Raw genomic sequence first — 14,714 nt, 5'->3', positions numbered from 1 at the left:
ATGCATAGGTCAAATACGTTCAAATACTCAACCCAGGATAGGTGTACCATCTCATAACTATTGTTGTAACTCAACTCCATTGTGTTACAAAAATCAATGCAAATGTTACAGTATAACTGAATATTATTGGTGTGGTTCTCTAGGTGTGTGGCACCCCAGAGTACATAGCCCCAGAGGTGATACTGAGACAGGGCTATGGGAAGCCAGTAGACTGGTGGGCCATGGGAGTCATCCTGTACGAGTTCCTGGTTGGATGTGTGCCCTTCTTTGGGGACACGCCCGAGGAACTCTTTGGGCAGGTTGTCAGTGGTAAGTATTCCGTTGCTGGAATATGTACAGTATGTAGGCTTTCTTTAATTGTGTTTAATGTGGAGATCCTCTCATTAACGTTTGCTTGCACGATGTACAGATGACATCATCTGGCCCGATGGGGATGATGCTTTACCTGCAGACGCCCAGGACATGATCACACGGCTGCTGAGGCAGAGCCCTCTGGAGCGCCTGGGGACAGGTTCGTAGACCACAAAACTACGTTCCAATGTCCATACTAGCATCCCACTTAGAATGCATGTCCTATTGCTTCGTTCTAAGTGGTGCGCTAGTCTAGATATTGGAACCCGAGGCCTTGTTTTTCATGTCACATCATCCTGGTCTGACGTTTTGCTGTTGGCTATTTTTCCTGAGGTTTGCGCACGACTGTAATCGGAAAAATAAATGTTGTTCTAGGAGGAGCATCTGAGGTAAAACAACACCCCTTTTTCTTACGTGTGGACTGGAACGGGCTACTGCGACTGAAAGCCGAATTCATCCCTCAACTGGAAGCGGAGGACGACACCAGCTACTTTGACAGTACGGGCAGTCCTTCATAAGTGCTTTTATTAAAGACAAAGATTCATTATTTCTATTAACAGTATATCTCCACAGATGTAGTGATATTTGCTCTTCATGCCTGTCTAATTCTTATTGATATTTTCATTAGTCAATTGTGTTTAATGAAAACTATATGTTTTCCTGAAATACACTAAATGTCCTGGTTCGGATTTTATGGTACTGTCCCTGTTCCTGAGTTCCACTCATTTTGTGTTGTCATGTTTTCAGCTCGCTTAGAGCGTTACCACCATTTGGCCTCAGATGAGGATGACGAAACCAACGATGAAGAGTCTTCCCTGGAAATCCGTCAGTTTTCCTCCTGGTCAAACCGCTTCAGCAAGGTTTGGAACGTACCTTTTCAAATATTAGAAATGTCAATAATATCAGTAATTTGCTGAGCAGTTCTTTGTAAATAGAATATAATGGAACACTCCTTAAATCTGTGAAAGAGAAGAGAAAAAAAAGGTTTTGTTGGTGCCAAGTTCACCAAACGTGACCACCGTAGTTAACGTGGCTACTCCATGCTTTCAGGTGTACAGCAGCACAGAACATCTGGCCACACCGTCCAACCTGAGCTTCTCATCGGACCGCAGCCACAGTGAGGACAAGGAGGGCTGGGATGGGCGTTTCACACCCTCCCCGGGAGGAGACATTCAGAGACAGGAACGCCAGCACCAAGATCGCAGGGGCAGGTGAGCAGAGACAGAATGAGTTTGTAGCGCTCTGTTTCTGTTCGGATTCCCTGTGTAAGAGTTAAAACACGTCTTTATTGGAGGCACTCCAAAACAGTGGGCGAAAAGTGCATAAAATGATGATTAGTTCCGAAAAGTCTAGAAATGTTTGCTGAATAGGATGGGCATAACCAATGGCTGCACATATCATAAATTACTATTTTAGCTGTAGATAGGATGTCACCATTGCCCCTTCTACTTCTAACTGACACTGCCGGTGATGTGTTGCAGCCTGCGCCCTCGGGCCTCGTCCAATTCCTTCCATTCTGAGAGGGGCACCAGCCCCCTGGTGATGAGCAGCACCCACAGTCTGGAGACCATGCCCCGCTTCGCCTTCTCCACAGACGACGAAGGTGAGCTCAGTCCCAAACCCCTCCAATCTTCTTCAAGTCTCCACAACCTAATGGAAACCAACAAAAATTGAAATATTACATAATATATTTCATTTCTCATGAAACATTCTTCATAAAAACAAACAGATTTGTGTTGATAGGAGGATTCATTACCAAGCCAGGGGCAGACTGATCAAAGGGCAAACCGTCAAAACAAAAAGCAGTCTAGTCACAAACACAGAGTGTAGTGACTTTCTCTTTAGAGTGAGCTTCCATCCAGACCAAATTATTTGCAAAGATACTTCAGACATGGCCTTTTTTGGTCAAACACATTTGATTTGAACCCTTATTCCTGTGTATTACAGCTGAGGTGGTAGTGTCAAACCTGCATCGGATCAGGATTCGTAGCAACAGCACCGGGGCCAAACACTCTTCCCCCAGGAACCACAGAGCCCCCCAACGCTTTGGAAACCAGCTGGAGACTCCAGATAGACAGACACCAGATAGACCGAGGCTTGGGAGCAAAGTCCCCAAGTCTGCCTCCATCTCCGCCCTGTCTCTCATCATCACTGCAGGTCTGTGTTGGGGGTAATGCATTACAAAAGTAACGTAAATCAGATTACTTTGGGGTAATATAATAAATAATGGGGTAATATTATTACAGTTACTTTGTCAAACAGAGCTTGCGTTACTTTCACAATCATATCTCTAACGGGCACGTTTCCATGATCTGATCTCGACTTGTTTCCTCAGTTAGTTCTCGAGCGATTATAGAAAGGCAACAAGCTCTCACAGTCTCACTGCTGAATTAGACATTTATCCACGTTGCTCCAAATTTCAGAGTGTTTTTGACACCCTGGGTTGACTCCTGCCGCTCTATGTGGGCCCATTTCTCCAAACATCAAATTTCGAAGTTAAGGGTTAAGGTAAAGTTTGGAATGGGTTTTAAAAGAAAACATGTAAAACCAGTGTCCACGACTGGGATCAAACACACAACCTTCTGATCGATCCAGAGTCATCTTTGCCATTGATCTTTGCCATTGATCACTTATGTGAAAACAAAGCCCATGGAGGGCTTTCCCGTGTAGTGGCAAGTGTGCCCTCTATACATTTCTATGTGTCTGTGTACGTGTGGTCTACAACCAGAACTGGCGGCTCGAGAGAAAGATTTTGAATGAAAAGATAGGAAATCTGTCCAGATGTTTGGCTTACAGTGCATATGGCTTGTAGACTAGCACAGGAAAGCAGCGCCACAGATGCCAGGAGAAACTAGTGATCAAACCTGAGTTCATAAATAGCCCATCTCTGTCAGAGTGCACACGGCCCTGTTCGCTCCTACGGAATTGGTGATTTTTTTGGCCTCACTTTGTGCACGGGGGATTGTCATGCTGAAACAGGACAGGCCCTTTCCCAAACTGTTGCCACAAAGCTGGAAGCACAGAATAGTCTAGAATGTCATTGAATGCTGTTGCGTTATGATTTCCCTTCACTGGAACTAAGGGGCCTAGCCCGAACCATGAAAAACATCCCCACACTATTATTCCTCCTCCACCAAACTTTACAGTTGGCATTATGAATTGTGACTGGTAGCGTTCTCCTGGCATCCGCCTAACCCAAGTTAATCCGCCGAATTGCCAGATGGTGAAGCGCGATTCGTCACTCAAGAGAACGCGTTTCTATTGCTCCAGAGTCCAATGGTGGTGAGCTTTACACCATTCCAGGCGACCCTTGGCATTGCGCATGGTGATATTAGGCTTGTGTGCGGCTGCTCGGCCATGGAAACCCATTTCATGAAGCTCCTGAAGAACAGTTAATGAGCTGACGTTGATTCCAGAGGCAGTTTGGGACTCAGTAGTGAGTGTTGCAACCGAGGACAGGCTATTTTTATGCGTGAAGCAGTTCAGCACGCTTGTGTGGCCTACCACTTCGCGGCTGAGCCGTTGTTGCTCCTAGAGGTTTCCACTTCAAAATAACAGCACTTACAGTTGACCAGGGCAGCTCTAGCAGGGAATAACATTGACAAACTGACTTGTTGGAAAGGTGGCATCCTTTGACGGTGCCACGTTGAAAGTCACTGAGCTCTTCAGTAAGGCCATTCTACTGCTAATGTTTGTCAATGGAGATTACATGGCTGTGTGTTCGATTTCATGCAGCTGTCAGCAACGGGCCAAATCCACTAATTTGAAGGGGTGTCCACATGCTTTTGTATATATAGTGTAAGTTAGTCATACAGGGTTACTAGTGCCCAGCGGGCAGATATCGCTGAATAGGGTATGGTATGGCAGGTGTGTTTGTACAGAGCTAATGGCTGTTATTAAGTTGATTGTAAATGCTAAACAAGAGCAGGCTCTTGTTCTAAATACAACCATTGCCCCATGCCTTTTCTCATTTCTTGAACTTGAACTCATCCTTTGTGTACCATTCCAGATGATATGCCCAGCGGCCTCCAGCCCAGCCCCATCTCTTCGCGCTCGCTCTCCTCCAATCATTCGTCCCGCGATTCGTCCCCCAGCCGTGACCTGTCGCTTAGCCTCAGAAGCCTGCGGCCACCCATCGTCATCCACAGCTCAGGGAAGAAATACGGCTTCACCATGCAGGCCATCCGCGTCTATATGGGCGACAGCGACGTTTACACGGTGCACCACATGGTCTCGGTGAGTGTCGCTATTCTATCCTGCTCCAGAATTAGCCAATAGTTACACAATAAAAGGCGGCATCAACCCACAAAGACTGAGGAATTGTGATAATAAAAAAAACACTTGTTTTACAGAGTGTTGAAGATGGCAGCCCAGCCCACGAGGCAGGACTGAGGGCTGGTGACCTCATCACTCACGTGAACGGAGAGTCCGTGCAGGGTCTGGTCCACACAGAGATGATGGAGCTGCTTCTGAAGGTATATAAAACAATACACACCCTAGAGCCTATACCTATTGTCAACCTATAACAACACTGTTGGAGATATTAGAAGAGCCAATCCTTCATAGTTTTTTTTTGTGAAACACCAACAGAGTGGCGGCAAGGTGGCCCTTCAGACTACGGCATTGGAGAACACGTCTATCAAGGTTGGGCCGGCTCGAAAGACCAGCCACAAGGGAAAGATGGCAAGACGCTGCAAGAAGAGCAAAAGAAGGGACAATCAGGACAGGTGAGGGAAAATATTTAGATGTGTTTTTGTGCTCATTTAATTTGATGGAATATTGCTGCCGTATTGCCATTGTTATGATATATTAACCTGGTGGGGGTTGATACTGTATCAAAACATTTATATAAGTACATCCAGCAAGAGTCGTACTGCAAAAGTCACTATTCCAAATCGAGTCAAATTGTATTTGTTACATGCTTCGTAAGCAACAGGTGTAGACTAACAGAAAAATGTTTACCCACCGGCCCTTCCCAACAATGCAGAGAGAAATAAAACAGAGAAATAATAGAAAAGTATTTGCGTAATAATAGATACACAATGGTTAACGATAACTTGGCTATATACACAAGGTACCAGTACCGAGTCAATGTGCAAGGGTACAAAGTAATTGAGCTATATATGTACATTTAACTAGGAATAAAGTGACAGTAGCAGCAGTGTATGTGACGAGTCCAAAGGGTTCATGCAAAAAGGGCCAATGCAGATAGTCCGAGTAGCAATTTGGTAAACTTTTTAACTAACTATTTAGCAGTCTTATGGCTTGGGGATAGAAGCTGTTCAGGGTCCTGTTGGTTCCAGACTTTAATTGATTGGCTGGAGTCTTTAGGGCCTTCCTCTGACATTGCCTAGTATAGTGGTCCTGGATGGCAGGAAGCTCGGCCCCAGTGATGTACTGGTCCATACGCACAAGCCTCTATCGCCCTGCGGTCGGATGCCATGCAGTTGCCATACCAAGCGGTGACGCAGCCAGTCAAGATGCTCTCAATGGTGCAGCTGTATAACATTTTTGAGGATCTTAGCCAAATCTTTTCAGTCTCCTGAGGGGGAAGAGGCATGTGTTGGTGTGTGGACCATGATAGATCCTTAGTGATGTGGACACATACAAACTTGACGCCCGTCGACGTGAATCTCCCCCCAGTGTTCAATCGAGATCACTACACACAACACACTACCGCATGGATGACAACAAACTGCGTACCTCACCAGTGTTGCCTTTTTTTCAAAATGGAGTAAGAAATCTAAGCCTTGACTTTAGGCTAAGAAACGTAAGGTATACTGTAGAAGACCTCCTTACTGCACAGAGTATTCCCTCTCATTTCTATCATCATTGTGAAACAAGTTGACCTATCCCCGATCAATTAGAAAACCAAATTATCCTCATAATCCTTTTACAGCATACATTTTCAGAAAAAAAACTCTTGGGCTGTGAATCACGTACTATAATAATAATGTTTTGGCTCTATTTACCCTTCGAAACCCTTCGCAACCCCTTCATAACTCTTTGTAACCACTGACTGAGCTAGGCGGAGGAGCATCCTGAAGAAGCTGTCCAAGCAGAGCACGGTGATTCACAGCAGCCGCAGCTTCAACTCTGGACTGCAGCACCACTCTGTGTCGTCCAGCGAGAGCCTGCCAGGCTCCCCCACACACAGCCTATCACCTGGCCCCTCCACCCCCTGCCGCAGTCCTGCCCCCGACCACCAGCCTGCAGGTAAGACAAGGCCCACGCTCCTGCAGCAATGTTGCTACTGACACTGTAACTATGACTACTAATACTACTGTCACTATTACTACTACTGTGGCTACAGTCATTACTGTATTACTAGGCTACTACTAAAACGACTACTGTTACCACTAACTTAAGCTTTTATCTCCCCATTTTGCTTGCAATATCTCTTAGTCCATGACAATGCAATAGCCCCTTTGAGGTGGACTGTAAACTGTATTTACCTCTCCCTCAGACACAAACTCTCCACAGAGCACTTCTCCCTGTTCCAGCTCTCCCAGCTCCCCGGCTGCACACATCCGGCCCAGCTCCCTGCATGGCCTGGGCTCCAAGCTAAGTATCCAGCGTTACACCAAGGTGGGTCGCCGCAAGTCCACCAGCAGCATCCCCCCGTCCCCCTTGGCCTGCAACTCCTCTCCCCAGCCTCTGTCGCCCCAGCGCTCCCCTTCTCCCCTCCCTGGCATCACCAAGACCTTCCACACAGTCCGTGGCAAGACTCTGTCCCCCCCAACCATTGTCCGCCATTGTGTGCGCCCCCGCAGCGCAGAGCCGCCCCGCTCTCCCCTCCTAAAGAGGGTGCAGTCGGCTGAGAGGCTCTCCAGCGCCTACCACGTTGACAAGAAGTCATACCCCCACCGGAGGCACACGTTGGAGGTGCCTTTCCAGAGCGAGGGGGAGGACGTGGAGGTGGAGGGGGTCTGCGGCGGGGGGGTCTCCTACCTCGGGGACCACGGGAGGCTGCTGGGGGGTTACGGGGGCTGCCAGAGGTTGAGGGACTGGGCGGCGGAGCGTTCAGAGCAATTGGTGGTGATGAGGAAGCTCAACCTTTCGGAACGCCGTGACTCCTTCAAGAAGCAGGAGGCGGTGCAGGAGGTGAGCTTTGACGAGTCTGACGACCAGAAGACAAGCCCCACGTTCACCGTGATGCTCACTGCCCCTGGAGCCAATAGGCTCCAGCAGAGGGCAGCCTCCTGGACGCCCATGTCCCAACCCAGCGAGGAGGTGACTGAGGTGAAACGCTTCACCCTGGTGCCTCAGATTGCTGTGCAGGGCTCGACGGAGAGTGAAGAGCAGGACGACTGGGAGCCGTGCTCAGACGGAGAGGAGGACGACGGCAAGAGACAGGAGCCCGAATCTACAGATAACACCGTTGGCACACAGCAGCTTGTTAAGGATGTCTCTCTCACGGTGAACGTCTCCAGTAAGGCACCAGAAGCGACAGCTGCTTTACACAAAGACTGCCTCTGATAAGGTTGGATACCGCAGTAGACTCTAGCCCCCAGAAAGGGAAGCTAAGGAAGTGACATTTCCTTGAATCATTTCATGCAGCACATATCTTCCAAGGATGCACCTTGACACTCTCACTGTTGAAGGAAGGAAATGTTTGGGCAAAAGAGTGTTTCTCCTCTGAAGGAACTCAAACGAATCGCGACATTGATTTTATTTTGTAGATTTCACTTGATCCAGGATATTGTTTTGTAAATATGTAACACTAGGAAATAAATTGCACTTTATTTCCTGGGCTTATTTATTACTTTTATAAGCTAAGTGGATTTTTGGGGCCAAAAAAGGAAAATGTTAAATTGATAGTGGCTAGCCAAGGTTAAATCATGTTTTGTGTCCATATATTTTGTTGTTATGTCTATTTTAAAACATTCTACAGAGTAGTTGCTAATAGTTCAAAGAAGTGAGTAGTTTGAGAGGAATTCATTTTTTACACATTCATGTTTTGATTTAGGCTCGTTTACTGAGACTGAGTGATGCTTTTGTATAATCTCAGCCAGTAGTTTTGAAAGTGGTGCTAACGAGCCAAAACGGGTCCCGAAACGGGTACTACATCATCCAATTGTGTACAACGCCATCCATTACGTTTTTTTAAATTTTATTTTTTAAATTTTTTTAATTCGTATGATTTGTTACGAATCCAATTCAAACAATATATTAAGAATTTGTTGTGCTTAAGATGCCGGACTGCGTCTTGAACAGTTTGAAGTATATTTTGAATCATATAAAACTGCAGGGTAATTGTTATTTGAACTAATTACAGTGCATTCGTAAAGTATTCAGACCCCTTTTTCCACATTTTGTTACTTTACACACTTATTTAAAAAAATATTTAATAGTTTTTTTCCCCTCAATCTACACACAATACCCCATAATGACAAAGCAAAAACTGTTTTGATTTTTTTTGTTGCAAATGTATTAAAAATAAAAAACAGATACCTTATTTACATAAGTATTAAAACCCTTTGCTATGAGACTCGAAATTGAGCTCAGGTGCATCCTGTTTCCATTGATCATCCTTGATGTTTCTACAATTTGATTGGATTCTACCTGTGGTAAATTCAATTGATTGGACATGATTTGGAAAGGCACACACCTGTCTATATAAGGTATCACAGTTGACAGTGCAAGTCAGAGCAAAAACCAAGCCATGAGGTCGAAGGAATTGTCCTAAGAGCTCCGACAGAGAATTGTGTCGAGGCACAGATCTGGGGAAGGCTACCAAAAAATGTCTGCAGCATTGAAGTTCCCCAAGAACACAGTGGCCTCCATCATTCTTAAATGGAAGAAGTTTGGAACCACCATGACTCTTCCTGAGCAATCGGGGGTGAAGGGCCTTGGTCAGGGAGGTGACCAAGAACCCAATGGTCACTCTGACAGAGCTCCAGAGTTCCTCTGTTGAGATGGGAGAACCTTCCAGAAGGACAACCATCTCTGTAGCACTCCACCAAATCAGGCCTTTATGGTAGAGCTGCCAGACAGAAGCCACTCCTCAGTAAAAGGCACATGACAGCCCGCTTGGTGTTTCCCAAAAGGCACCTAAAGGACTCAGACCATGAGAAACAAGATTCTCTGGTCTGATGAAACCAAGATTGAACTCTTTGGCCTGAATGCCAAGCGTCACGTCTGGAGGAAACCTGGCACCATCCCTACGGTGAAGCATGGTGGTGGCAGCATCATGCTGTGGGGATGTTTTTCAGCGGCAGGGAGTGGGAGACTAGTCAGGATCGAGGGAAAGATGAACGGAGCAAAGTACAGAGAAATCCTTCATGATAACCTGCTCCAATGACCCTAAGCACACAGCCAAGACAACGCAGGAGTGGCTTCAGGACAAGTCTCAATGTCCTTGAGTGGCCCAGCCAGAGCCCAGACTTGGACCCGATCGAACATCTCTGGAGAGAAAATAGCTGTGCGGCGACGCCCCCCCCATCCAACTTCACAGTGCTCGAGAGGATCTGCAGAGAAGAATGGGAAAAACTCCCCAAATACAGGTGTGCCAAGCTTGTAGGGTCATACCCAAGAAGAATCGAGGCTGTAATCACCAAAGATGTTTCAACAAAGTACTGAGTAAAGGGTCTGCATATTTATGTAAAATATTATATCAGTTTTGAAATAACCTGTTTTTGCATTGTCATTATGGGGTATTGTGTGTAGATTTAACTATTTAATTCATTTTAGAATAAGGCTGTAACGTAACAAAATGTGGAAAAGGTCAAGGGGTCTGAATACTTTCCGAATGCACTGTGGCTAGTTCAGGTTTTGGTTGATGTGAAGACATTGTATTACTAACAAATGGTATTAGCTGCCATGAAACAGATTTGTTTTGTTTTTGTTCTCTTAACCCATATCTTATGGAATGAGGGCCTTTCTTCTTTGACAAATAGCTCTTATTCCCTTATTTGCAGGCTTGATAGTAGCAAGAAAATGCAGTCACCTTTACAAATGCTTCAATTATTTTGCTAGTTTATATTTCTAAGCATTTTTACCCAAATCACAAAGAGGGTATTTCTTCCAATCTTATTGGTTTAGTTCGTTTTGAAACCTGCTGATTATATTGCACAATATTATGCCATAACCTCATCATTATGTTCGTTCATCCCGACCTCATCCACTTCTGGGTTTCCTGGTTTCTCTGTACTGATTCTGATGGACAACAGGGTTTATACCACATGATTTCGCTGAAATCATGGTAGCATGGCAATTTGAGCTTGCTGCCAATGCTTGTACTTCTAAAGCATAGAACTTTAATCCTATCAAATGCTGTCACCTAATCTCTGTCACAGAGGCAATTGTTGACAGGATATTGTTTTGATAAGCCACAGATAGTTTTGCTCTCAAACCTGTTTTTTAGGCTACATCCTAGAATTCAGCTGTCCAGGTGACACCACCAAGCTAAAGATAAACCGTTGAAGCTTTCCACAAGAGCCGCGTGCATATTTTCAAATGATCCTCAATGCAGCCTTTGACCTTTTATCTACGTATTAGACTCAGATTTGAGCACAATGACTAGTGTGCGTGTGAAAATGTCCATGCGTAAGAAACCCATTCCTCTTTCATCTCCTTCTTCTGTGTGTTGATGTTTACATTGGGGTAACGTGCACTAAGGAAAATGTATATTTTGACATGAATTTTGTAAACGACATAAGGAAGAGGCAACGATGGAGGAGTGTCACGTACCTTCAGTCAGAACCCAGGGCTTAGATATTAGGAACAGATGATAGTTTTATGTCTTTGTACTGTACATGTATTTATGTACAGTGAGGAGAAAAAAGTATTTGATCCCCTGTTGATTTTGTACGTTTGCCAGCTGACAAAGAAATGATCAGTCTATAATTTTAATGGTAGGTTTATTTGAACCTACCATTACAATTATTTGAACAACAAAAAAAATCCAGAAAAATGCATGTCAAAAATTTTATAAATTGATTTGCATTTTAATGAGGGAAATAAGTAATTGACCCCCTCTCAATCAGAAAGATGTCTGGCTCCCAGGTGTCTTTTATACAGGTAACGAGCTGAGATTAGGAGCACACTCTTAAAGGGTGCTCCTAATCTCAGTTTGTTACCTGTATAAAAGACACCTGTCCACAGACGCAATCAATCAATCAGATTCCAAACTCTCCACCATGGCCAAGACCAAAGAGCTCTCCAAGGATGTCAGGGACAAGATTGTAGACAAGGCTGGAATGGGCTACAAAACCATTGCCAAGCAGCTTGGTGAGAAGGTGACAACAGTTGGTGCGATAATTCGCAAATGGAAGAAACACAAAAGAACTGTCAATCTCCCTCAGCCTGGGGCTCCATGCAAGATCTCACCTCGTGGAGTTACAATGATTATGAGAATGGTGAGGAATCAGCCCAGAACTACACGGGAGGATCTTGTCAATGATCTCAAGGCAGCTGGGACCATAGTCACCAAGAAAACAATTGGTAACACACTACGCCGTGAATGCTGAAATCCTGCAGCACCCGCAAGGTCCCCCTGCTCAAGAAAGCACATATACATGCCCATCTGAAGTTTGCCAATGAACATCTGAATGATTCAGAGGACAACTGATTGAAAGTGTTGTGGTCAGATGAGACCAAAATGGAGCTCTTTGGCATCAACTCAACTCGCCGTGTTTGGAGGAGGAGGAATGCTGCCTATGACCCCAAGAACACCATCCTCACCGTCAAACATGGAGGTGGATACATTATGCTTTGGGGGTGTTTTTTCTGCTAAGTGGACAGGACAACTTCACCGCATCAAAGGGACGGTGGACGGGGCCATGTACCGTCAAATCTTGGGTGAGAACCTCCTTCCCTCTGCCAGGGCATTGAAAATGGGTCGTGGATAGGTATTCCAGCATGACAATGACCCAAAACACATGGCCAAGGCAACAAAGGAGTGACTCAAGAAGAAGCACATTAAGGTCCTGGAGTGGCCTAGCCAGTCTCCAGACCTTAATCCCATAGACAATCTGTGGAGGGAGCTGAAGGTTTGAGTTGCCAAACGTCAGCCTCGAAACCTTAATGACTTGGAGAAGATCTGCAAACCTGGTGGCCAACTACGAGAAACGTCTGACCTCTGTGATTGCCAACAAGGGTTTTGCCACCAAGTACTAAGTCATGTTTTGCAGAGGGGTCAAATACTTATTTCCCTCATTAAAATGCAAATCAATTTATAACATTTTTGACATGCGTTTTTCTGGATTTTTGTTGTTGTTCTGTCTCTCACTGTTCAAATAAACCTACCATTAAAATGATAGACGGATCATTTCTTTGTCAGTAGGCAAATGTACAAAATCAGCAGGGGATCAAATACTTTTTTCCCTCACTATGTATTTTTATATCGGAGTCTGTTAATGCCATATGCATTATTATTATACTTAATATTATTATATTTTGGAGTATACCAACATACCAGTTGCACAAGCGATGTGAACAACAATGTCTGTAAAAAATGTGCCTCAAGGATGAAGCTGGTTGGGGAATCACATCAGTATTGCAATGCATATTGTACAATTAGTGATGTTGTGTTGAACACCACCATTTTGGGCTTTTCTACACTACAGTAGTTCTGAAGGTTGATATTGTGTCCATTTGTACTTGCTGTTATGTAACTGTCTGTATATATCAAGCGTTGGCGGAGGGGATGTTCTTTCGACGTCTCAACAGATCCTCAAAAGAGGTCTATATTTTCAGATTTGATGAACTACTCAGAAGTCGGTAGTGGTGAAATGGAATTATACCCAGGACATGCTATCTCGCAAAGCCGGTCAGAATTGTTTACAACGAACATGCTATGTACAATTTGAACAAATGGTCTTTTGTAAATCCTGTGTTTCTATGTACTGTGTAGGTATTGTGTTGCAGTCTGTGCATTTCAACACTACACCGTTTTAAAGGCTTTTACTCAAGTACCTTTTTGGAACTGTAAAACTTCCGAACTGTTCTATAAGAATACAGTATGATACATTTCTCTTGTTTACGCCTTTGTTAGCTGCATGCTGCATGAGACAAGGACACATCATACTTGATTGCATGGTACTCTGGGTTTATGTAGCCCGGTACTGGGGTTTCTACAGTGTGTCTAATAGAGCACTTGTGTGCAAAGTCAACTTTTGCACTTTCCTCTGACTCCTACTCATCATACCCTGAACCACAAATAGACAACTGGTCTGTTTTCCTAATAGTTGTAGGTCTTTTTCTGTGTGTACTGGGATGAAATCTTCCACTCTCGGGATGTGTATGTCTAATGTTTTTCACTTTCTCACCACTGCGCGGTAAAATAATCTCTTTCGTCATCTACGTCATAAGGGGGATGCATGTGGTTCATCGAGGGCTGGGAGTGAAGCTTAGACGGTTAGGCTACGCCTAGTCCATTAGTCTACAGTGGTTTGTCTCTCTTGCATTTAACCCTCATTTTAACACATTTTCCATTTTGTCTGCTATCGGAACTCCTCTATGCTGACTTAGTTGTAGACAAGGGTACCTGTACACATTGTCACACACTTACAGGGTCAAATGGACGCATATGCAAAAACATGTCCACATTCATTCTTTCCCTTTTGTTTAATTCTGTGATTGGGTTAGAAATACTGGAGGTACAGTGCTATAATGTCAATTTTATGTGAATATGGAGAGTATGGTGGTGTTCATATTTGTTTCATTTGAAGCCAGTTTTGTCTGACTAGTTTTTCTTTTTGTGGTTCTAACTGTATGGCCTAGTGCCCTATTCAAACAAAAGCAAATGTTGAGTAAATAGATGGCTAGGATGTGAATATGCCTATGGTTGGGTTGGACTATTGAATGTGTTTGCCGAGAAGTGCTTGTGTACCTGAGAATCCGAACAATTTTGCAGGCTCACATCACTTTGCCTCGTTTGAACATCTGTCTGCTTTTGTTTAAGTAGGGATGCCGGCCATCCTTGGTACAAGTGTCAAGATTTATCTATTTTGTGTTTTTACTTGATGTTTCCAAACGGTTTGATAATAAATTGTTTCCGTATGGCATTTGATATTGAAGGCACACATTGTCCTATCTTTTGTTTAAGAAGTTATTTTGAACTGGTGCGTGTTCAGCAAGCTTCATACAACACAAGTTTAGCTGGTATGACCAATAGTATGGAGCTGCAGCCCTGCAGCAGCCTGTGACGAAACTAGCCAGTCACTAAAAGCAATACTATCGCCATCTACTGGCCGTGTTTAATCCCTACCACATATTTGTGAACTCCTCTTCTTTCATAGATTTCTTTCCACCTTTCCTTGCTTCCTTTTCTTCTTTACTGGCTCCCTTCCTTACCTCCTTACTGGCCGTGGTTATGGCGGTGGTTAATGTATGTATGAACTCCTCCTTTTTGTTCCTAG

At 44.5% G+C, this 14,714-nt stretch overlaps 1 protein-coding gene across 7 annotated transcripts in view; it reads left to right on the top strand.

Annotated features, from left to right (window-relative positions):
- The window catches only part of mast3b (microtubule associated serine/threonine kinase 3b), a 64,288-nt gene extending 49,912 nt beyond the window's left edge, over nt 1-14,376 (top strand). For all 7 annotated transcript variants that reach the window (XM_021603520.3, XM_021603519.3, XM_021603518.3 and 4 more), the window contains 12 exons: nt 144-309; nt 410-511; nt 727-849; nt 1,099-1,211; nt 1,402-1,562; nt 1,833-1,954; nt 2,299-2,508; nt 4,361-4,587; nt 4,704-4,826; nt 4,942-5,078; nt 6,380-6,567; nt 6,818-14,376. In XM_021603520.3, the coding sequence (XP_021459195.3) occupies nt 144-309; nt 410-511; nt 727-849; nt 1,099-1,211; nt 1,402-1,562; nt 1,833-1,954; nt 2,299-2,508; nt 4,361-4,587; nt 4,704-4,826; nt 4,942-5,078; nt 6,380-6,567; nt 6,818-7,830 (2,685 nt within the window). In that variant the 3' untranslated portion in view covers nt 7,831-14,376. The remainder of the gene's footprint in view (nt 1-143; nt 310-409; nt 512-726; nt 850-1,098; nt 1,212-1,401; nt 1,563-1,832; nt 1,955-2,298; nt 2,509-4,360; nt 4,588-4,703; nt 4,827-4,941; nt 5,079-6,379; nt 6,568-6,817) is intronic.
- The last annotated feature ends 338 nt before the right edge of the window (nt 14,377-14,714 follow it).

This window comes from Oncorhynchus mykiss, chromosome 5 (assembly GCF_057628025.1).
Source record: "Oncorhynchus mykiss isolate SJ-2025 chromosome 5, ASM5762802v1, whole genome shotgun sequence".
In the NCBI taxonomy this organism is placed as follows: Eukaryota; Metazoa; Chordata; class Actinopteri; order Salmoniformes; family Salmonidae; genus Oncorhynchus; species Oncorhynchus mykiss.
The sequence above is the reverse complement of the archived record's forward strand: the minus strand, read 5'-3'. Positions and strand labels throughout refer to the sequence as shown.